Raw genomic sequence first — 24,608 nt, 5'->3', positions numbered from 1 at the left:
CAGACAGACAGAAAATGTGCAAAGCAAAACACACCTTTTCTTTGAAGGCAGGCATAACGAAAAAGCCTATATATCAACAAAAGTGAGATATTAATGAACCAACCTTTTCAATTTTGTCATTTCATCAGCATTTCTCAATATTGTACCCATCTGATTCTTCTTTGTTATAAAGTCATTCAACATTATATCTCTGCTTGGGGTCTAAAATACAAAATATAATATAAGATAAGATAATGCACAAACAAAATATAAAAGGTTGCTTCAAAAAAAAATTATAACCATTATCATCAAATGCTGTGTTACAGGCTGTGAGATGAACCAAGGAAATTTTCTTGGAACTATTAATACAAATGGGGTCAGTCTCTAACTTTAAGAAGTTAAAGTTCTGTCAAAGAATGGCTTGAAATTTGAGCCAGGGTTTACACACAGGCTTCAAACCTAGACAGAATTTCAAAAACTTATTCCTTAATAAATGTTAAATGAGCAAGTATATATACACATTTCTTCATCGTAATTTCTGATTCTTTTAGATTAAATTTTCACAAGCACCTTTTCTAGCTGGATGGACATAAATGCTTCAGGAGAGCGTTTCTTGCCACCTCCGGACTCAGCAGCTAGTTTGGCGGCAAGTGCTGTGCCTGCGGTGCTACCTGACATCCCAGTTAACTGTGTGAGAGAAGACTTCTCCGACTTGGTTTCTGTTGGACTGTTTCTACCACTGTAACAAAATCAATCAATTTGTAAAGACTAGTAGGAAAGTCCTCATCAATATCTATTATTTCAGAATTTAAAGCTTATGATATCTACTGTTACGGGTGTTCTCATTTAGAAAAAGAAGGAACACTGAAATTACTATACAGTGTCAGCTACAGTCAATCCTGTACTGTCAAGATTAACTCTATAAAAGTTACTGCCATAAAATCTTCTGAATTACGCCATTGTTTTCTTTTCCCATTTAACCATAGTGTATATCTACCTGTACTGAGAGACTTCCTGCCAATAAAGACCACCTTTTTCATTTCCAAAATGTTATCTTTACAGACAGGTGTTACTATTTATTACAGTGAAATCTGTTTTAAGAGACTACTTATTAAAATAAGGGAAAGCAAAAAAGTGGTCTCGTAAGACAGGTGGTCTTTTAATACAGGTTCAATCAATATGAAATATACTATAGAGAGACCTAAAACTAATGGTCTTATAACACAGGTTTTTGCTTAATACAGGTGGTGTCTTAAGCAGGTTTGCAATTTACATTATGCCTTTCAAGAACTAGAAAATACATTCTGCATGCCCACGGGCAGAATGTCGAGCCCATCGGCACCTTTGGCCTCTAAGTGTGACCTTGACCATAGACCTAGGAACATTGTTCTTGCGCATGACACTCCGTCTCATAATGGTGAACATTCATGTCAAGTTATATCAAAATCCCACTATGCATGAAGAAGAAATCCTCCAAACAAACTTCAACATAACCCTTGACCTCCAACTGAGACCTTGATCTTTGAGATCTTTGAGGAATATGGGGTTTGCGTAAGACACTCCTTCTCACTGGGGTAAACATTCATGCCAAATATAAACAAGATTGGTTCATGCATGTCAAAATTACGGTCCGCACAAACTTCAACTTGACCTTTGACCTCCAACTGTGACATTGACCTTTGAGATAAGAACATAGGGTTTGCACATGACACTCCTTCTCATTGAGGTTAACATTCACGCCAAATATAAACAAGATTGGTCCATGCATGTCAAAGTTATGGGGTGGACAAAATCAGACGGACGCATACATGCACGAACGCACATACACTGACCCGCCAAAAGTGACGACTACATCGAGCTCACTGCAAGCGTACTGCAAGCGTGCTTGATAAAAATGAAATACAACCAATATATATCTTTGATATTGTCATAATTAACAGTAAAGATAAGAAGAAAGTATGTAGCCAACCTCTTGCTGTATTCCTGTTCTTTCACAGGTTGACAGGCGTGGGCCTGTTGTACAGCACATGTGAGAGCATTCTTGTGTACAATCTGTGTCTTCAATACAACCTGCAGTGTCTCCAAACCGCCCATCCTCATCAACTATGGTAATGTTAAATAAAATACATTCATACAGCTCATACCAAACAAAGAGCTAAAGATTTCAAAGGGTAAATGACTGCATGATATATTACACTAGAATAATGTGTCCAGTGCCATAAAACAGAGTGACAACCCTTTTCTCCCCTAAACTTCAATGTACATGTTACAAGTGTAATATTCTTTATATAAATTAGAATATAAATAATATGAACAATACGTATCTATTGTCTGTGAACTGACACTATTTGATTCTATTACACACAGAACTTCTACAAGTATCTTTCTCTATGGGGTGGTCTTTATACAATTTAAACAGTCAAGCTATAACATAATCTCAAAATATCTCGTAAAGTTTCATGATTATGCATGTATCTGCAGTCAAATTAAAATATGAAGGCCCTGACATTTCTAAAAATTTGGTGTACATATATACATGAAACTGAATACTGCTAGAACACCTACACCAGATTTATTGATCAAAAGCTGGTTCAAATTCCATCTATAACTAATCACATAATACTGAATGTAATACTGGCTAATGTCTGGAGTTTACAAATATAATTGGGCTGCACCATGAAGAAACCAACATAGTGTGTTTGCGGCCAGCATGGATCCAGACCAGCTTGTGCATCAGCGCAGTCTGGTCAGGATCCATGCTGTTCGCTAATGGTTCCTCTAATTGCAATAGGCTTTGAAAGCGAACAGCATGGATCCTGACAAGACTGCGTGGATGCGCAGGCTGGTCTGGATCCATGCTGGTCGCAAATGCATTATGTTGGTTTTCTCATGGTGCGGCTCAATTATAAACAAAACTAAGAGGCCACATTTCATGCCATCAGCTAGAACTGAAGAGTGCTAAACAACACTGCATACCTCCATGATTCCATCCCTACTCCTAAAACTGAACCTTCCTACATGGGCCTCGTCTAGTTCATGGATAGCAAGGTACAGGAATCCTGGTGTATATCTGTAATATATATATACATAAACACACATGTTGTCCACTAACTTCATCTTCCCTAGAATTTCATCAGGATTAAATACCAACTTGCTGTTTTTATATATTTATCACAAAATCTTTACAAAGCCAGCTCTAATGATTCAATACACAATTTTGCTTCATTTATAATAAAGATTTTTGTCAATCCCCTTTCAATGAAGGACAATACAATTCAGTGTGCATCTTAATAATCATTAAAAATTTTTGCCCCTATCAAAACTATGTTTCTAAAAATAGCTGAAGCAAGTATCTCTAAAGTCTGTACAAACTGTAAGGATCAATGTTATACCTATCAACAAGTGACTCGTCCTCAAGTACCGATGTTATAAAGGTAGGCGGAGGTTTTCCAGCATCCTCCTTGAACCCTGCAAACTCCATCTGAACAAACCTCATATACATGTGAAACTCATCAAAGCCCATGTCATGGGCCTGCAGTCTGTATATCTGTACAGGAAGGTAGAGAAAAGTTTAAATATGTTGCCAAATTTATAGATGTATATACATGTAGATGTATTGTTTACAGTCCATGACCATACAGGACACCACCAGAGTTTCTAAACTACTCGTTAACCATTTGTTGTAATTCACATAAGACTATACTTCAACATTTGCCACTCGTGAAACAGGGTGCAAACAAATCATCTAGGATTGTTGTTTAACATATTTAACCTCTTAAATCCCTGCTGACTTTTTTGTTGCTTGAATAATGTGTCAAGACCTTCCTATATGCATCATGTAAAACTAAACCCTTTTCGAAATGCAATCAAAGGACTATTTTAACTGACCCTGTAATAGTTTTATAAAAATAAATATATCCATAAGTATATATATAATAGTGGTGTCCATACCTTGGCTAATATTTCAGTCTCCCAGGCAGCATCAATCAACCTATGTCTCACATGTACAGCCTACGTAAATGAAAATTAAATAAGTTAACCCTTACCATGCTAAATTTCTATAATGGACTGGTCCATCTTCCATTTTGGGCAGTACCATTTATCATTTAAAGGGGTGTTTACTGAAAATTTACTGACTGAATAGCGAACAGTGTAGACCATGATCAGACTGCACGGATGTGCAGGCTGATCTTGGTCTACACTGGCCGCAAAGGCATAATCAATCGTGTCCAGCATGGCACATACAGAAAAGCTTAAGTACAATGTAATCAGACATGTCTTACATGTACAGACTCTCCAAATAGAAATTAAATGAGTTTGATAAGTTTCTTTCAGCATATGTCTCACATTTACAGCCTGATACATGAATTTACAACGTTTTTTCTTAACATTCTGAAAACATCACATTTCAAACAACTAGGTACATTTCTCCCTGTAACATTTAAATGTTAGGATGACTGGATATGGAATGTCTTACTAATCTGATCTGGCCCATAAATGAACTTGAATGAGATCTTATTAGTATTACATTTTGTAAAAATAGGATAATGGTTGGTACACTGGACTACTATAATTTGGTCCCATTATTCAACCACTTATATGCAAAACTAGGCTTGGTAATGATCTTTTCCATTAAGTTCAGCTGAAATCCCAATAGTAGTTTCACAAAAGTAGTTCGAGCAAACTTTCTGGCAGACAGATGGACAGACAGACAGATGGGCCAACAGAGAGATAGACAGACAGCAAAAAAACTCCCCAAAAAACAACATATCTCACCACATACAGGGAGACAAAAATAAACAAGTAAAATCATTGGAGAAAAACTTTGACCTTTGACATGGGGAAAATGTACTTATGCTCAGAATATTAATCTTAAAATGAGCAACACCATGAGAAAACCAACATTGTGGCTTTGCGACCAGCATGGATCCAGACCAGCCTGCGCATCTGCGCAGTCTGGTCAGGATCCATGCTGTTCACTTTAGAAGCCTATTGTAATTAGAGAAACTGTTAGCGAACAGCATGGATCCTGACCAGACTGCACGGATGTGCAGGCTGGTCTGGATCCCTGATGGTCGCAAAGCCACTTTGTTGGTTTTCACATGGCACGGCTCAAATATTAAAACATGTTCATATCCTAGGCAATCTGACTGAGAAAAATATTTTGTTTTCATATGTTTAATGAAGAATATATATAGCTTTCTGATATAACTAACCTCCATTACTCTGCCCACTTTGTTCATGATGAGTTTATTTTTCTGTTTCACCTGTCCCCTGGCCTGTTGGTCCCCCTCTTCCTCTGTGGCAAATCTCTCCGCTATCTCACATATAAACAATGGATCCTCCGCAAACACACCAGAAAATAGCTGGGGAAACAAAAACAACTTACAGTATTCAATAAAACCATTTTAGGCACACTAAAAATCTAACAACATGTCACTTTAATCTGTTTATTAGAAGTTAACCAATGTGTAATGATATATAAAATGTACTAGTTTCAAGTCACAAACTAAAGACCATAAAGAACAAGGAAAAAAAAAGTTTGCATATATGTAAGATTTTGAAAGGGATGTAACAGTGGTGCATTAAACACGTAAAAAGAAATTCAATATCTTTTGTGCACTGGGTTTGGCTGTCTTGCTATACTATTGGATATGATTTTATGGTATATATTTTAGTAGAACTATTTCTTTAATTTGTACTTACATCTTTTTGCATCTGTGGAGAGAATGAAGTGCCTATAGGCTCCATGCTTTGCCATTCCCTGAGAGCAACTTCATACAACTTCTTCTCCATGATGAGAGAGTCTAGGATACATTCTGGTTTGTGGATATGCACTAATTCCTGAAACAATCAACACTTCTTAATTATATTCTTTTTTTTACAAACTGATCAGGCTTTTTCTATCCTTTTCTTTTTTATAGAAACAGTAAATGAAAACTAATTCCCTTTTATTAACGTTTTTGAAATCCCTGGTCATATTTTTTATGAATATAAAACCAAATCAATACTAAAACAATGGTAAATTGTTCAAGAAAGTCAAATACTTTAGAAACAACAGAGAAATAGTTAGACCTATACCATATAGGCAAATGCTAGCTTTTCCTAACTCCTAAACCACAATGGACATGGCCGTCCTTCCTTCCCAAAAGCAAAGGTTTCATGTAAAAGGTGATCAAGAAAAGGAAATATTTCTAAATAATAAATCAAGTGCATATATGTTAAAGAAAAAAACAGTGTTATCAAGAACTAGCGTGTTTATTTCCTTGACTCTTCTTCATTGCGCATGTTAAGTTTATATAAATTCCTTCAAGAAGTTTCAAGTAAATTTACTACAGTGAGATAATTCAAAAGGTGAACAAAGTATAGTTTCATATCTTCTTCCACACACTTTCTCTCAATGTCTTCTGCCATTGTGGATAGTTTCTCTTTAATAGCTTTGAAGCTATGCTTCAGACAAAGAATTATAGGTGAATAGAACAAAGGGAAAAAACTAACCATATATATTTGAATGATCTATAAAATGTATTTACCTGAAGAGCAAATGTAACAGCTTGAGGGACCTTGCTGGCAATGGCGAGTGTTGGATGGAACTCAAGGATGAACACATTACGTAAAGCTGACCTGAAAATAAGTTGGTTGAGGTTGTTCAGATGCTTCATCATATGAGCCGTGCCATGAGAAAACCAACATAGTGGGTTTGCGACCAGCCTGGATCCAGACCAGCCTGCGCATCCGCGCAGTTTGGTCAGCATTCATGCTGGTCGCTTTCAAAGCCTATTGGAATTAGAGAAACTGTTAGCGAACAGCATGGATCCTGACCAGACTGCGCGGATGCGCAGGCTGGTCTGGATCCATGCTGGTCGCAAACCCACTATGTTGGTTTTCTCATGGCGCAGCTCATATATACTTGCTATGGTTTACAGCTATAACTTTCATTAAGTTCTTATATGGTATACATACTTGCCAAAGTCCTCTGCTAAAGCTTTTGTTATGGTTTTATACTAAATATACTTGCTATAGTTCACACCTTCAGCATAGCTTCCATGGTTTATACAGCTATAGATTGTCAGAACTTTACACCATACAGAAATGACATGGTTTACACTTATAGGTGGTAATAGATTTATACCATACATACTTAACAGTTAAAGGATTTTAAGGTATAATACCAAAAGTACTTGCTATAGGCTGTTCATGTATGATATACATGCTTTCTATGGGGCTTTTTAAGACCTTGTTTAAGTAAACTATTAAAAGTCATTGCTATTCTTTATAGCTGTAGGTTGTTCCAGTATAATTTATATACTTGCTATGTATTAATGTTATAGGTTCTTTACGTGTAATACTAAAGTATAATACTAAAAGTCTATGCTGTACACTGTTAATGTATGATATCATACATACTTATTATGGTTAAATGCTTTAGTTTGTTTAGGTGTAATAACAAATGTACTTGCTGTTATAATTACATTGTTTAGGTACGATATCATAATACTTGCTACAGTTTAATGCTATAGATTATTTAAGTATCATACAAATTGTACTTGCAATGGTATACAGCTTTAGACTGTTTCATAATACCATATATACTGACTATGGTTCAAGTTATGAGCTGTTTAGGTTCAAGTTATGAGCTGTCTAAGTTCAAGTTATGAGCTGTCTAGGTATCATATGGTAAACATCTGCTATTGTTTACAGCATTAGATTGTTTAGGTATAAAACAATACATATTTTCATTTCAATTTTTATATATACCAGATTTATATACATGTATTATACCAGATTTATATTGCACCCTTCTCATGATAAACACGTTCAAAGGCCCTTTAAATAGCTCAATGGTGGCCATTCTGGGCACCGAATTCATCCTCTACTAATACAGACACAGAGTGATCTGACCACAGGGAAAGAATGAGACAAAGCCTCCAGAATAGAGAAAGAGAAATCCTTTCATATACAGGCCAGTTGGGTCTGGTTCTTTAACCTGCCCGGTGTATAGCATCAATACACATGAAGCTGTCTTTCCTGAGAAGAACCCATATTGGCCTCTTAGTTAGGTGCGAGAAACTCAAGTCAAGAGCATCTCAGAAATTTCCAGTGTCTGGACCGGGATTCGAACCCCAGACCTCTGGACTGGCAGTCAAGCTTGTTATCACTAGACCACTGGACCACCTACTTGCTATTCAGTTGTAGCTTTTTTTTTTTTTTTTTATATAACGTTGCACCGACACATGATAGGTCATATGGCAACTTTCCAGTTTTAATAGTGGAGGAAGACCCAAGGTGCCCCTCCGTGCATTATTTCATCACGAGCAGGCACCTGGGTAGAACCACCGACCTTCCGTAAGCCAGCTGGATGGCTTCCTCACATGAATTCAATGCCCCGAGTGAGGCTCAAACACACATCGATGAGGGGCAAGTGATTTGAAGTCAGCGACCTTAACCACTCGGCCACGGGGGCCCCCTGTAGCTTGTTTAATACAATACATACTTGCTATGGTTTACAGCTATAGGTTGTTTAGGTATAATACGATGTGGCAGTCCATGCTTGTCCCCATCTCTACACACTTTCTGGTTGTATTCTCGTTCATCTTCTATCTGTAAATTTCAGGAAAAAGAAACCACATGATATCTTTACAAACCAAATCTAAAAGAAGATCTTTCAGATCCTCCTACTACTGAACAGATTCAAAATCCAAAAAAGATCAGAATTGGTAACAACACTGCACAGCAAACTTTGCTGTTTGAAATGTTAATAACATCAATAGGCCTTCAGCTTATAAAACATATACTATAAATATATTTTACCTAAAAATATGATTGTTTTGCACCTATTTTGGTACTTCAACTGAAAAATAGGTATTTTGTCTTACATCCCTTTTTATTTTACGCACTATTAAAAGTGGATGAAAATTTTATAATCTGGAAAGCTAACATGTGAGGTAACTATAGTAACCTGTTTATCAAGAATAGATTTGATGAGGTTGATATGCTGCCTCATGATGACACTTTCTGCCCGATAGATCTTGATAAAATAGTCCGCAGACAGGTCAAACCTGGGTCTCTGGTACATCAAGTTGAGTATCACCTAAAATATCCAGTATATATATAAAGAATTAGTTAACAATTTAAATTCAAGAGATTTAAAATGTGGGACAGGTGGTCTAGAGGTTACGATGTCAGCCAATCAACCTGTGGGTCATTGGTTTGAGGCCCACTAGGGTCATGGAAACATCTTCTCATATGACAACAGTACTGGTTTTTTTCTGGGAAGCAGACTCATGAATGGTTCAAATAAGCTTGAAGCTTTCATTACAATCAAGCTTAAACAAATTCTTATAAATTGAATTTGAAATATCATTTTAATGCAAGTTGGTAAAGAGCTGAAGCTGATAGGTTTAACTGACTTTCTCAAACAACGGTATACCCAGGCCTTGAGTGTCAGTAAACAATCTTTGAAACGGGCATTTCTAGAATTTATGATGAGCTAAGCAACTCTTCTTTTATAGTTAAACTGTATGCTACACAATGATAATATGGGTTTTAATATCTATTTATCATTTTAAATAATATCAAAGAATCAAGGAAAATATCTGCCAGACCAGTGAAAGTCTTAATCGATCGAACTTGTTGAAAATTTGAACTGCCTGAAAACCTGGTTAACTGGTGACACATAAACACAAAGTTTTTGGACATTACAATGTTACCTGTGCTAAGGCTCTCTTCTCATCTCGGTCAAAAACATTGTGGTAGGCCTCCATGTAACAGTCTATTAACTAGAATAGTAGTTAAAAACATTTAAATCATATATCAAATCATAAAATATCATGAAATATGTGTGAAAGTTGCTCTTCTTCAATACTATCCAAACAAACAAAAACAACACCCCCACCCCCCCCCCCCCCTCGAAAAAAAAAAACAAACAAAAAAACAACGTAAATGAAAAAAAAAAAAGGTATGCTGAATCCATTAAAAATTTTACATCAGGAATGTTTTGAGCAGTTCAGTGATATGAAAAACAAAAAGCTATAGTTTTTTTTTAACAGAATACTTACCTCCCTTTTACATTCCATGAAAGCTGTCTCATTAGTCCATAAGTCCATCATAACTCCAAACCTGTCCACCTCCATATGAGCATAGGTTGTCATATCAAAGTCTCCTGGACCAGCTGTAGATTGCTGTAAATAATGAGAAAATTTAATTGATATTCATTAATTCAAAACAATGAGATGTCATTTTAATGTGTTATACACAAATTAAGAATTTCAGGGTATACCTCTGTTTGGATTGAGATTTCTTTTAAAGTTGCAGTTGTTGGATTCATTGATAAAGCAATATTAATTGTTGCCTTTTAGATTAAGTCAATATGCTATGCTTTCGGTCAATATAACTTTCCTCAGGTCAGTAAATCCTCATACTGCCCCACTAAAAGGCAGCAATTATATTACATCAATGTAGTTAATATACATTATAAATCAGTATCTGTTCACGGAATCAAATAGTTAATGGATAAAAGATTGTCATGAATATCTACAACATTTTTGCAATTGGGGCAAATTTAACCGAGCATCTGCAAGCGAGAAAAGTGTATATACCTGTCTGCGTCTAGCTGACTCTGACACCTTGTTCACCCTAGATATACCTCGGAGATTACGATCCTTCTCTATAAAGTGGGTGGCAAGCAACATCAGACCCCTCTCTAATTCCCTAGAAAACAGTTTCAACTAGAATGTGTCTGTAGGGCAGAGGGTGTGCCCCCGCTGGTACATTTGTCACAAATAAGGGACAATAATTCAAATGTGTGCAGTCTTATGGGGGTATAGCTTCAACAAAAATTTTATATAAAGGATTCATTATCCAAGCCATACACCTTTTAAGCTATGAACATCACAAAGTATCCACTATTTTGGCTATTTCAATGCTGTACATGTAATTAGTGCTAAAATCTCAAGAAGAATGCCAAGTGTGCAAGGTCACATCATAATAAAGACTCATGTAAGGTTTCATGAATTAACATCAAATACTTTTTTGAGCTAGGCACATCATTAGGTAAAAATGTGCATTTTTGACTATTTCAGGGGCCATAACTTTAGAAATAGGGGGTCGAGCTAGACAGAAAATAGGAGGTGTGCAAGTTATATCATCATAAAGACTCTTGCAAGTTTTCATTAATTAATATCAAATACTTTTGAGCTAGGCCCGTCACAAGAAGAAAATGTGTATTTTTGACTAATTCAGGGACCATAACTCTGAAAATAGGGGCCAGAGCCAGACAAAAATAGTAGGTGCATAAGTTCATATCATTATAAAGACTCACGCAAGGTTTCGTCAATTTATATCAAATACTTTTTGAGCTAGGCGCGTCACAATTATTTTTCGGACAGACAGACGGACAAGACCAAATCTATATGCCCCCTCCACTGAGTGGTGGGGGCACAACATCATAATAAAACAAGAGCTGTCAGTGGACAGCATGCTCGACTATTCTCAGTGCTTGATAGTATAATATAAGCTATGAGTAAAACTTTAACATTACAATAAGCATATTCTAAGTCGAAAAGGGGCCATAATTCAGTCAAAATGTTTGATAGAGTTGCCTCCTCCTTTTAAAAGACTGGGGCTATGATGGTAAACAGGCATGCAAAATATGAAAGCAATATCTCAATGGACTTTGAAAATATTTGGGGTGGTATGCAAACTTTAACATTTATTCCAAGTCAAAAAGGGCCCATAATTCAGACAAATTGCTTGATAGAGTTGCCTCCTCCTTTTTACAGACTGGGGTCATGAGGGTAAACAAGTATGCAAAATATGAAAGCAATATCTCAATGGACTTTGAAAATATTTGGGGTGGTACGCAAACTGAAACATTTGTGTGACGCTCACGCTAACGCCAATGCTGGGGCAAGTAGGATAGCTCCCTTATTCTTCGAATAGTCGAGCTAATGATGTCTGAAAACAACAGGGCAATGATGGTATCATTAAAAGTGACATCAAACAAGAAGTAGCTGTTTTCAGTTTATTCTATTTTTAGCTTAGCCTGTCTCTATAGGGGCAGAACAAAATCATTTGAACAAACTTTAAAGCGAACCTTACAAGGATAATACAGACCAAGTTTGGCAAATATACATCATGTAGTTCCATTTTTCGCTCTAGTGGCCACTTAGAGGGGCCAAGCAGATCCATCTGAACCAGAGAGGACCTTACATGTCTCAATGTTTTTCTATTTTAGCACAGGCAGCCATTAAAAAAGCCAAGTGGAGTCTCTGAACAAACTAGAAAGGGAGTTGTACAAAAATACTGTTGACAAGATTTAGTGATGGGCTATCAAGTATTTCATTAGAAGAAGTTGTTTAAAGATATCATTGGTCTATTTTTAGCTCTGGCAGCCTCTCAACGGAACAGAACTATCTGAGCAAACTCAAGGGTGGTCCAAGCAAGGGTGCTACAGATAAAGTTTGAAGATCTGCCATGTGTTTCATGAGAAGAAGTTGTTTAAAGTCAAAAACTAACTCAAGATATCAGACACAGCACAATCACAACAGCTCACCCTGCTGAGCTAAAAAAGCTTCTGAAGTATCAACTGTTTAAATAATTCCATCTAAATTTGCCTTGAGAAATATCTGACTGTATGCACACTGATCACATTCTCGAAATGAAATGAAATTGTAAACAGTTGAGTTTTGTTCATAAACAAAAGTTCTACAGAGTTTCCGGATGTATTTCAGACTAAGAATGGGATTTCCTTTTTATACAACTTAATGAGCTATGTAAATTTACTCCACACTGTTCAATTATCATGACTTTATGGAAAAAGTTGTGCAACTGCCAAAAATTGGCTTGTGTGAATAAAGAAGTCTGTCTAATACTGACATTAGATAAGTGATGAAAGATAACAACAAATTAAACAAAATAATGCTGCAACTTACTCCAAATCTTTGATAGCAGAATCATACATAATGTAGTATCCCCTCTGATCCTGTACATGGATTCTACCATCGTCAATTGTGAAGAAATCATCGTGATTATCTACATCAGCAAACTCAACAAACTCAGACTCATTCAGCCTGTATATAAATACAATACTTTACTAAAAACCATTCCTACACAAGAATGACAAAATAATTCTCAAGAAAATTTTACATATAATGATGACAGTGCTCATGGCTGACTTTTGCATATCTTTTACACTTGAATTATGCAAACATCTGATTTTAACATAAGTTCTATGACCCAGCAAGACTTATTTAGAACAGTATTATTGCTAAACGATATACAAACACTTTCAGTATGAATACTACATACTTGAAGTCTAGTGGTGTATTATGTAGGTAAGAATGTGATGCCAGCCCGCCTCCACCTCCCACTGACCCATCTGTCTCAGTAGCTGTCCTGTGATTTTGTGGACTGTAATATAACATACTAGATATATCTTTCACTGCGGATGACATAAGCTTTAAAAGCTGATGAAAAAGTTCTGATGAGCTGATATATTCCATGGCTGACTATATCCCGTTTTGAAGCTTCATTTCAGAATCTCTTCACTTTGTGAGTATCACACTAGTAACTGATAAGCAAACGATCTAACAACAAATCTAATAACAGATACCATGTGGCAACTTTTACAGATTTTAATGGTGAAGGCAGACCCCATGTGCCCCTAAGGGCAATATTTCTGACACAGGTGGGTTTAACAAAAACACAGTCTTCAACAAGAATACTTGTGTTAAATAACACTGTGATATCTCAATGGCTGTCAAAAGGAAAAACAGCTGTAATTTTTTTTTATTATATGAAGGTAGTGAAGATGTAATGACAACTGGAATAACTTAACCCCTGTATGCAATCACAGCACTCTCCAGTTATGGAAAGCCCTATACTTACATCTGAAGAATGTAAAACTGTCTACTGAAAATATTTAAATCACACAGAAATTGCCAAATGTAATCACGGGTCCACTACCTTAAGTTCTCGATATATTTACAGTCAGTGAAACAATAATGAGCCACGCCATGAGAAAACCAACATAGTGGCTTTGTGACCAGCATGGATCCAGACCAGCCTGCGCATCCGCGCAGTCTGGCCAGGTTCCATGCTGTTCGCTTTCAAAGCCTATTGCAATTAGAGAAACCGTCAGCGAACAGCATGGATCCTGACCAGACTGCGCAGATGCGCAGGCTGGTCTGGATCCATGCTGGTCGCAAAGCCACTATATTGGTTTTCTCATGGCGCGGCTCAAATGAGGATTACAGTTAAAATTCTAGATACCAAGCCTGTTTGAAATCTGCTTCATCTTGTGTAAGACCTGCATCATTTATTGTTAGTGTTCTCTCTAGGGATCTAAAGTAGTTAAACATACTCAAGCACTGAAAATAGAAATAAATGACAACAACCAAAGCACACTTACTCTCAAGACAGAATGTGAGGAAAAATCCAGATGCTATTGTTTAAAAAGTAAAGCAAAAATAACAGGGGAAAAAAATCAAGCTTTTTTAGTGTTGTATGCACTCCTAATATATAACGAAATATATATATATTGGTGCCTTCTGTACTGACTAGCAAAAATATCTATATCTGAGGGCACTACTGATTACTGTTTGTCACTGATTTGTTACATCACAAATGTAAGCTGTTGATTGTTGATGTTTTACTTTATATGCTACTACATATGGAAAATGACCTCAATACATGTAACTTGCTGAGCTATGTAGATCTCAGAGATACCCTATGTAGTATATATTGAAAATGACCTCAACAAGTACGACTTACATGCAGATCTCTAAGGGTTATAGTGATAATCTATACATCATTATGGAAAAAATGACCTAAACACATATAACAAACAGATCTCTATGATTCACTATAATTATCTATACATCATATAGAAAATGACCCCTGACATGTGAAACTTACAGATCTCTGAAGGTCTCGGAGACGTAAATGTCGGAGATGAAGGAAGGACAGATAGGCTCCCTGTACAGTAGCTGCATCATTGTGATTCTGTTCTCCTTCATCTAAACCTGAAAACACAGTAAACATCAAGAGTTATTTGCCTATAACAGGAACTATTTCTGTCTAGATACTGTAAAATCCTTTTAATTTCATGGGTATGAAACTTTATTGTTTCAGTATATTGTGGAGATGGAATATGAATTTAAAGATTTCAACTTCTGAAGATAATATGATTCAGACTTTTCTTTGACCGTATTTAATCTGGTGCATTAACAGAACATGAAATCCAAAAAGAGTAGTCCCTTCATAAGTATAAAAAAAATTCACAGTATTTGCACAAAACAATTTTTTCTGCTTTTTGACTATTATTTGATTATGATATTTATATTTTATGCTCAATCCCAAATATGATTCAAATCTTCTATAATTAATCAAAGAGTAAACTGTAAAGTACTGGTACAGATTCATGTTTAGTTATTTTATGCATGTAATTCCATATCAAATTATTTTCTCGTAAATATTGCTGATATAGTCTCTATCCATTTTAAATTACATATTGGTACTAAAGCTGATAATGAAAAGAACCTCTAGGACATCCAATAATTGTTTCCCCTTGATGAAATGAGCTGTCGGAGGACAGCAACGCTCGACTATTCAACAGCCTTGTCAATTGAATGAATACAAAAGTTGAAAAAGGGGCATAATTTTGTAAAATGCAAAGTAGAGGTATTGAACCTCTGTACTGCATGTCATATCATGACAGTGAACAAGTGTGTGAAGTTTCAATCCTTTCCAATTTGTGGATACTGAGATACCAGCTTACATACAAAAACTTAACAAAAAACTGCTAAGTCAAAGGGGCATAATTTTGTAAAAATGCCAAGTAGAGTTATGGGACCTTCACAGTGCATGTTAGATCATGACAGTGAACAAGTGTGTGAAGTTTCAATCCATTCCAATGAGTGGATACTGAGATATCAGATTACATACAAAAATTTAACCAAAAACTGCTAAGTCAAAAAAGGGGCATAATTTTGAAAAAAAAGAGAGTAGAGTTATGGGACTTGCTTAGTGCATGTCAGATCATGATAGTGAACAAGTATGTGAAGTTTCAATCCATTCCCATTAGTAAGTACTGAGATACCAGCTTACATACAAAACCTTAACCAAAAATTTCTAAGTCGAAAAAGGGGCATAATTTTGTAAAAAAGCAAAATAGAGTTATGGAACCTGTGCAATGTAGATCAGTTCATCACAGTGAATAAGTGTGTGAAGTTTCAATCCATTCCCACAAGTGGTTACTGAGTTACCAGCTTACATACAAAACCTTAACCAAAAATTTCTAAGTCGAAAAAGGGGCATAATTTTGTAAAAAAGCAAAATAGAGTTATGGAACCTGTGCAATGTAAGTCAGTTTGTCACAGTGAATAAGTGTGTGAAGTTTCAATCCATTTTCACAAGTGGTTACTGAGATACCAGCTTACATACAAAACCTTAACCAAAATAGGGACGCGGACGCGCGGACGCCGACGCCGACGCATGGGCGAGTGCAATAGCTCACTATTCTATGAATAGTCGAGCTAAAAATGTAGGAACAGTAATAATCATGTTTTTTGCTTTCCCAGCCTTTTACATTTATATAGTGCCTTGTTACATATACCATATTGTATTTTTATTATTTCTAGAAAAGATTTTTGAGATCAGTGCCAGTTTAGAGAGAACTGTTTACATTATTCCAATGTTAATGATCATTGTGTAATACAGAGCTTGATCTCCTCCAATCAAACTCAAGTTTTGACAATCTACACCATACATATCAGCCAGCCAAAATGTGTAAGTTTTCTGAATATATTGTACAGTAAGATACTGCCTGCTCTAAATTGCAAGGGTTTAAGCAAAATGCTTGACTTATCCGAGGTTTTCAGCAATTCAAACACAAAAAAAAAATATAAGGAAAAGGGCCTTGGATCAAATGAATTGCTTGAAGCAGCCTCGACTCTCTTGCCATCTTTGCTGTAGTAAGCAGGGTTGCATAGTATAGCATTTACCAAGCATCTGTACAGTGTTAATGTAGTCATAACTGTCTCGTCTTTTCCTGGCACTGCCCGCTCTTTTGTTGTTGTTTAGGTTCACATTCTCTATATCTCTCTCATCAAAGTCAACAACCTTTACTGAATCATCATCATCCGCACTGAAATAATGATGGACAGAGATAAAATTCACCTTATGGAGGCAGGGATTTACACCTAAACTGTAATATTTAGAGTATTTATTGGGAACCAAGCTTGTCTTTTTAAGCCAGACAATTACTGTGTATCATTTTTGTTATTTGAGAAATATACTGACTCCAATGAAAATTTAGTTTATCATTTCTAATCCTAAAATACATGTTTTTACTGACTAACACCTTGCTATCAAATTTATTTCCATCATATTTTACGTTCAGATAATCAAAGTCTACAAAATATAAACGAACTGCCCTGTGTTATATACATCCTGGTAAACAGAACATTGCATCAACGTACTGCCGTGAAAAATGTTTTCTTAACTTCACATGGACTGCTGTACAGTGTGCTTGGCTGTTGAACATGTTTGCCAACAAGAGGGCCATGATGGCCCTATATCGCTCACCTGTTATCACTGCACTTGAGGACAAGAAGGTCCTCAGTAAAAATATTTAAGTCGAAAGGACAGGAACAACAAAGGGAAGAAATTTAACCAAAAAGAAAAAACAATTCTTACAAGGTACAGGTATGTAAAAATGCACCTAAAAATTGGAGGTTCCATCCATGTTGTACCACAGAAAAGTGGTCTCGGTTTTTCCCTACGGCCAATAATAAAAAAGTTACTAAAAATAAGCTATTTATAGTAATGTAAAAGGGAAGTAATTAAAAAAAAATATTGTAAGTGAACAATAGAAGGCTCTGCCAAATAAATCTGTTGACATAAATGAAATTTCAGATCAGCATCTTCATTAGTTATGGAGATATACCCATTTTAATCTGAAATAAAGGGAGGTAATTTGACATAAAATCAGTCCATAGTTATCTACCCTGATTGTCTCAGTCCAACTAATGACAATTATGAAATTTCAAATAAGTCCTATAAGTACTTACTGATATAAATCCATTTTGATTACAATCAGGGGAGGTAATCAGATATAAAATAACTCTGGAACCTACGATTGGATCTGATTTGTCATGGAATCTAAGATTTATTGTTGTTGAAGATATTTTGGAAGTTTGTATCAAATAAAACCATAAATGAAGTCTCTATATGGCTGCAAAAGCCAAAATAGCCAATTTTGGACCTTTCAGGGGCCATATCTCTATCACCCATGACGGAATTTGGCCAGTTTAAGAAAGGAACCAAGACCTTGTGGTGATACAAGTTGTGTGCAAGTTTGGTTAAAATCAAATCATAAATGAAGCTGCTATTGTGCAGACAAGGTCAAAATAGCTAATTTTGGCCCTTTCAGGGGCCATAACTCTGGAATGCATTAAGGGATCTAGCCGGTTCAAGAAAGGAACTGAGATCTTATGGTGACACAAGTTTTGTGCAAGTTTGATAAAATTCAAATCATAAATGAAGCTGCTATTGTGCAGACAAGGTCAAAATAGCTAATTTTGGCCCTTTCAGGGGGCCATAACTCTAGAACCCATAAAGGAATATTGCCAGTTCAAGAAAGGAACCAAGATCTTATGGTGATACAAGTTGTGTGCAAGTTTGGTTAAAATAAAATCATAAATGAAGCTGCTATTGTGCAGACAAGGTCAAAATATCTAATTCTGGCCCTTTCAGGGGCCATATCTCTGGAACCCATAATGGAATCTGGCCAGTTCAAGAAAGGAACCAAGATCTTATGGTGATACAAGTTGTGTGCAAGTTTGGTAAAAATCAAATCATAAATCAAGCTGCTATTGTGCAGACAAGGTCAAAATAGCTAATTTTGGCCCTTTCAAGGGCCATAACTCTAAAACCCATAATGGGATCTGGCCAGTTCAAGAAAGGAACCGAGATCTTATGGTGATACAAGTTGTGTGCAAGTTTGGTTAAAATAAAATCATAAATGAAACCACTATCGTGCAGACAAGAAATTGTTGACGCACGGACACACAGACGACGGACGAAGGGTGATCGCAAAAGCTCACCTTGTCACTATGTGACAGGTGAGCTAATAAAAAAAGAGTAAAAATGACAGTGAATGCAACAGAAAATTTGTAGATTTTCTTACAAATGAGCTTGTGGGGTGGGGGTGTAATGTGAGGATTAAAGTGTACTAAAAATCAAAGAGGAGTTCAAATCTTGAAAGAGAAAGGAACATGGAAACAAACATTTTGCCAGGGTGGGAGAAGGGATGGGTATACAAATGTTTAATGAAAAAAATGTAAAAATAAATTGGGGTGTAATGTGTGTGTGAAGAAGTCTGGGAATGGAATATGAAGGGAAGCAATATGAGATATATAAGAGATTTTAGTGTGAGAAACATACAAAAAATTATTTAAATAATAATCTGTATTTTTTTTGTGGGTGGGTGGGGGGAGATGGAAGTTAGTGGAAAGTGAGTAATACTAAGAAACAATATGAGATACAAGATAAAGTTAGTATGAAATAGTACATTCTGGTTAGAAATGTAAAAAAAAATTTGTTGGGGAAGGGGTGAGGGTAAGGGGCTGTAATCTCAATGGAGGAAAACATTAGTCAGGCGTAAAAGGTTTAATAAGAAATACCGTGAAGTAATATTATTACCAGGACCAACCCTAAGGTGAGGTTTGATGATGACAGGGGCAGTAGTTCAGAAGAAATGGTGAAATTGAGAAGTGTGCCATGAAACTTTAATATACTATCATGCAATAAAATTAAAAACTTAAATCAGCACTACAGAATATCTAGCCCCAGTTGTGTACTGTTGGCTCTGTCATAAAAACTAAAAAAAAACTAACGCTGAAAACTCACTCAGTATAGAGATCAGTGTTACAGTAAATCTTCCTCCATACTTGAAGAGTATTCATATTATTGGCATCATGATTGGTTGTAACTCTGGCAGCCTTGCCTGTCTTTGGGTTCCTTACTGTGCTAGCATGTTCCTGCAGAATCTCTTGTACATGCTGAAACACAAACAAGTTAGGAATTAAACAGATCACAGCCAACTTTCTTGTGTTAAACTACGGTAACCAGTATACATTTTTTAAATAAATGTCATGGGTAGCTCTGTATTAGAGGTGTTTAAGGACGTATGCTAGAATTTGGTGCAAAATTTTTCCCAATAACAGAATTTCTTCAAATTTTGGATAATGAAGGACAATCATCTAAGAAACAAAAAATGCAATAAAAATCATAGGTCACCGGTATCCAAAAAGAGTTATCTGCCCTTGAAAACGGCATTTCCCCCAAAAATGACGTTTTCAAGGGCAGATAACTCTTTTTCGAATCCGGTGACCTATGATTTTTATTGCATTTTTTTGTTTCTTAGATGATTGTTCTTCAATATCCAAAGTTTAAAGAAATTCTGTTATTGGGAAAATTTTCACCCATCTCATATACAGGGAATTCTAGCGTACGCCTTTAGAGTATGATTGTTTTGTTTGTTGGCAATATGTTTATGATTTTTTACAGTTTTTAAAACTTGCAAAAATTCTGTATGTCTGCCAAGAGGTTCAATAAGAAAGGGACAGCTTGCATACCTGTAAACACATGTAAATGATGTAAACTTGGTTACTAGAAGTCTCTTAGATCAAAAACATAATGGGGATATAAATACTGACCAATCATATCATGTCATTCTTATCCAATGTAAGAAATTGCTTCATGTCCATATAGCTTATATCAAGAAGACATTCAAGTGCTCTTAATGTATGTGAAGCGGTGCAGTTTGGCCACTGCATCTTTTGACAGAGCTGTATACCTTTAAAAAAGCTGACTTTTTTCTTGCTTTTTTTCTTTTCTTTATCCAAAGTAAACAAAGCACTTTGGCCGAAAAATGACAATAAAAAGTTAACAGAATTTTATATAGTCAGAATCTTTCATTCGGACCACGATAAGATAGGTGAAAACATTATGGGTTACCTACTTCAGCATGTTTCTTTTTATTGGGTTGAAAGTCACCATGACACAATCATAGACCAAACAGTGACTTTCCAGCTTTAAGAGGAGGAAGATGTCAGGTGCTCTTCCAGCATTATTTTTTTATGGGTGGACACCTGGCTGGGTAGCACCACTGACCTTCTGTAAGCCAGCTGGATGTCTTCCTCAAATGAAGAATTATATGCCACAAGCAAGGCTCAAACCCACATTGGTGAGGGGTAAGTGACTGGAAGTCAGCAACCTTAACCATCTGGCCACTAAGGCCCCTTATCTCAGCATCTGACACATGTATACAGTATACCTGCATTTGTAAGGACATTAAGACACCTCAGCATCTGACAAATGTATAAAGTTTGTTTACATACGTAAGCACCTTAATGCTTACCTCAGCATCAGACACATGTATGAAGTGTGCCTGCATTCGTAAGATCTCATCTGTATTGTTGACCTGTCTCAGCTGGGTCCACACTTTCTCCTGGGTAGCGTTGTGTTCTGGCTTCAGTTTGACATACGGGAGCCAGTTTGACTCCTGCTTCAGTGCATGGGTGGGAGAATCTATACCCCAGTTCTCCTGGCCAAGCTGTTTGATATAATAAATCATCTGATGTACAATGAAGTTCATTAACACAACTAATGTCATAAAAAAGAGGGATACTGGTGTTAATCCGTTAAAAAAAAAATGTTGATCATTTGTAATTCTTCAGATCACTCAGAGTGAAACAGGCTACACATTATTATTGTGATCTGAAATAATTATGTAGAGTTGAATCACCTACTAACAAGTTTAAATAAACAAAACCATCAACAAATTTAAAAGGTATTATTTTGGAAACATGATTTCATCTTTTATTACAACATTGTACAATTTATGTTTAACAGTAATTCGAATATATAAATACTTTAAAAAAATTCTTTCATCAAAAAACAAAATTTTAAACTTTCAAAATTATCTTAAGATTTTTATTCATAGAACATATTTAACATTCATGAACATAAATCAATGCCTACTATTTACAGATATATGCAAATATGCAAAACTGAGGTCCGCACTCTCACAAAACCACAACATCACTATGACAATACAATACCATTGTACAGCAAGCGTTTTAAGTGGTTACAATCAATTAACGCATACAAATTAAACATTCCATGTATAGCCAAGCTGTTTGTAGTGACTTAGAAATTTGTTAACAGAATTTTGTGTTAAATTCACCTCAGTTTAATGGTCCTTACTGAAGCATAAACATAATAAAAGTATTACAAAATTTGGATATTGTATACTAGATAATTTCACAAAGGTTTTATTTTCACTAATATTTGCGATCAGAGTGACATGCATATTCAAATCTCTCATGAATATTAATTAAGAAGCATTATATCTCAAAGTATAGAAAAATTAATTTGTGCAAATTCTTAACAATGCAAATAAGTCTGTGATACAAAATCAGTAAGTCTACTGTATCAATTTATGTCAGAAATGTTTCAATTTGGTTATATTTAAAAAAAATTATCATAGTACTGTATAGACATGCATATAAATTAAAGAGATAACATTTTACGCCATATGTATAGAACTATAAAAAATTCTGCTATTTTAAAATATTTGGAACTACACTACACAATTGATTTGATGTACCATCTAATATTTGAGAAATAAACAAACAAGATATTATGCTTATGGCTGGAAAATAAACAAAACACGTTTGTAAACGCATGTTAATCAAAATAAAAGAAAATCAGCAAAATTAACAAAACAATTGGCGCTTACATCAGGTACCCGGGACTTCTGACCTGACTGTAAAGAAATGGGTGTAGTAACAACAACAAAAACAACAACAACAATTTCATCTCTTTATCCCATGTGGTTTACCTTAACACAAGCGTATCTGCATAAACCTACAACTCTTTATTCTGTGTAAAATATCTCCTTAGTATCATCAAAATAACATTGATTCAATACCAGTTTTAACCCTTATCCTGCTAAATTTCTATAATGAACTTGTCCATCTTTCAATCTGGACAGTACCATTAACTGATAAAAGGAGCGCTTACCAAAAAATAACTGGCTGAATAGCGAACAGAGCAGATCATGATCAGACTGCACAGGTGTGCAGGCTGATCATGATCTACACTGGTCGCAAAGGCAGAATCAGTCATGTCCAGCATGGTAAGGATTAAGAGATTTCCTTATAGGAACTAGAATGTGTCTGTAGGACACAGGGTGTGCCCACCACTGGTACATTTGTCACAAATAAGGGGATATAATTCAAATGTTTGCAGTCTTAATGGGGTATAGCCTCAAAAAATATTTATGAAAAGGATTCATTATTCTATACCACATACTTTTTGAGCTGAGCATCACAAACAAAAAATGCACTATTTTGGCTATTTCAAGGGCCATAACTCTGTAATAAATGCTAAGAGTCTCAAGAAGAATGCCGAGTGTGCAAATTCACATTATGATAAAGACTCAAGCAAGGTTTCATTAATTTACATTAAATACTTTTTTTTGAGTTAGGCACAAAATTAAGTGAAAATGTGCATTTTTTTTACTATTTCAGGGGCCATAACTTGAAACATGGGGGGAGAAGCCAGCAAATAAATAAGAGGTATGCAAGTTAATATCATGATAAAGACTCATGTTAGTTTTCATCCATTTATATCATATACTTTTTGAGCTAGGTGCGTCACAAGGTGAAAATATGCATTTTTGACTATTTCAGGGGCCATAACTATGAAAATAGGGGTCAGAGGCAGATAAAAAATAGGAGATGCGCAAGTTCATATCATGATTAAGACTCATGCAAGGTTTAATCAATTTATATCAATTACTTTTTGATTTAGGAGCATCACAAGGTGAAAATGTGCATTTTTGACTATTTCAGGGGCTATAACTCTGAAAATAGGGGGTGGACCCAGATGAAAAATAGGAGGTGCACAAGTTCATATCATGATAAAGACTCATGCAAGGTTTCATGAATCTATATCAAATACGTTTTGATCTGGGCGTGTCACAAGGTGAAAATGTGCATTTTTGACTATTTCAGGGGCCATAACTCTGAAAATAGGGGGCGGACCCAGATGAAAAATAGGAGGTGCGCAAGTTCATATCATGATAAAGACTCATGCAAGGTTTCATGAATCTATATCAAATACTTTTTGATCTAGGCGTGTCACAAGGTGAAAATGTGCATTTTTGACTATTTCAGTAGCCATAACTCTAAAACTAGGGGACGGAGCCAGACAAAAAATAAAAGGTGCGCAAGTTCATATCATGATTAAGACTCATGCAAAGTTTCATGAATCTATATCAAATACTTTTTGAGCTAGGCGTGTCACAAGGTGAAAATGTGCATTTTTGACTATTTCAGGGGCCATAACTCTAAAACTAGGGGGCGGAGCCAGACGAAAAATAAGAAGCGCGCAAGTTCATATCATGATAAAGACTCATGCAAGGTTTCATCAATTTATATCAAATACTTTTTGAGCTAGGCGTGTCACGAACTTCGGACTGATGGACGCACGGACAAGAGCAAATCTATATGCCCCCACCACTCATAGGGGGGCACAAAAATCCAGAAAAGGTTACA

The 24,608-nt window shown here is 35.8% G+C and overlaps 1 protein-coding gene across 4 annotated transcripts in view; it reads right to left on the bottom strand.

The window, feature by feature from the left end:
* LOC123529723 (uncharacterized) overlaps positions 1 to 24,608 on the bottom strand; it is an 84,341-nt gene that overhangs the window by 33,322 nt on the left and 26,411 nt on the right. For 2 of the 4 annotated variants that reach the window (XM_045310225.2, XM_053521234.1), the window contains 22 exons: positions 22,787 to 22,813; positions 21,404 to 21,598; positions 19,891 to 20,042; positions 16,983 to 17,125; positions 14,896 to 15,002; positions 14,251 to 14,348; positions 13,288 to 13,389; positions 12,912 to 13,049; positions 10,578 to 10,689; positions 10,038 to 10,160; positions 9,690 to 9,758; positions 8,939 to 9,070; positions 8,474 to 8,580; positions 6,513 to 6,603; positions 5,686 to 5,823; positions 5,196 to 5,345; positions 3,931 to 3,990; positions 3,372 to 3,526; positions 2,956 to 3,049; positions 1,949 to 2,082; positions 550 to 718; positions 104 to 201 (listed from right to left, as the gene is read on the bottom strand). In XM_045310225.2, coding sequence (XP_045166160.2) covers positions 104 to 201; positions 550 to 718; positions 1,949 to 2,082; positions 2,956 to 3,049; positions 3,372 to 3,526; positions 3,931 to 3,990; positions 5,196 to 5,345; positions 5,686 to 5,823; positions 6,513 to 6,603; positions 8,474 to 8,580; positions 8,939 to 9,070; positions 9,690 to 9,758; positions 10,038 to 10,160; positions 10,578 to 10,689; positions 12,912 to 13,049; positions 13,288 to 13,389; positions 14,251 to 14,348; positions 14,896 to 15,002; positions 16,983 to 17,125; positions 19,891 to 20,042; positions 21,404 to 21,598; positions 22,787 to 22,813 — 2,594 coding nt within the window. The remainder of the gene's footprint in view (positions 1 to 103; positions 202 to 549; positions 719 to 1,948; positions 2,083 to 2,955; positions 3,050 to 3,371; positions 3,527 to 3,930; positions 3,991 to 5,195; positions 5,346 to 5,685; positions 5,824 to 6,512; positions 6,604 to 8,473; positions 8,581 to 8,938; positions 9,071 to 9,689; positions 9,759 to 10,037; positions 10,161 to 10,577; positions 10,690 to 12,911; positions 13,050 to 13,287; positions 13,390 to 14,250; positions 14,349 to 14,895; positions 15,003 to 16,982; positions 17,126 to 19,890; positions 20,043 to 21,403; positions 21,599 to 22,786; positions 22,814 to 24,608) is intronic. The other 2 variants (XM_053521233.1, XM_053521235.1) reach the window with 1 other exon arrangement.

The sequence above is a fragment of the Mercenaria mercenaria genome, chromosome 13, assembly GCF_021730395.1.
Source record: "Mercenaria mercenaria strain notata chromosome 13, MADL_Memer_1, whole genome shotgun sequence".
In the NCBI taxonomy this organism is placed as follows: domain Eukaryota; kingdom Metazoa; phylum Mollusca; class Bivalvia; order Venerida; family Veneridae; genus Mercenaria; species Mercenaria mercenaria.
Note: the sequence above shows the minus strand (reverse complement) of the source record. Positions and strands in the feature narration are given on the sequence as shown.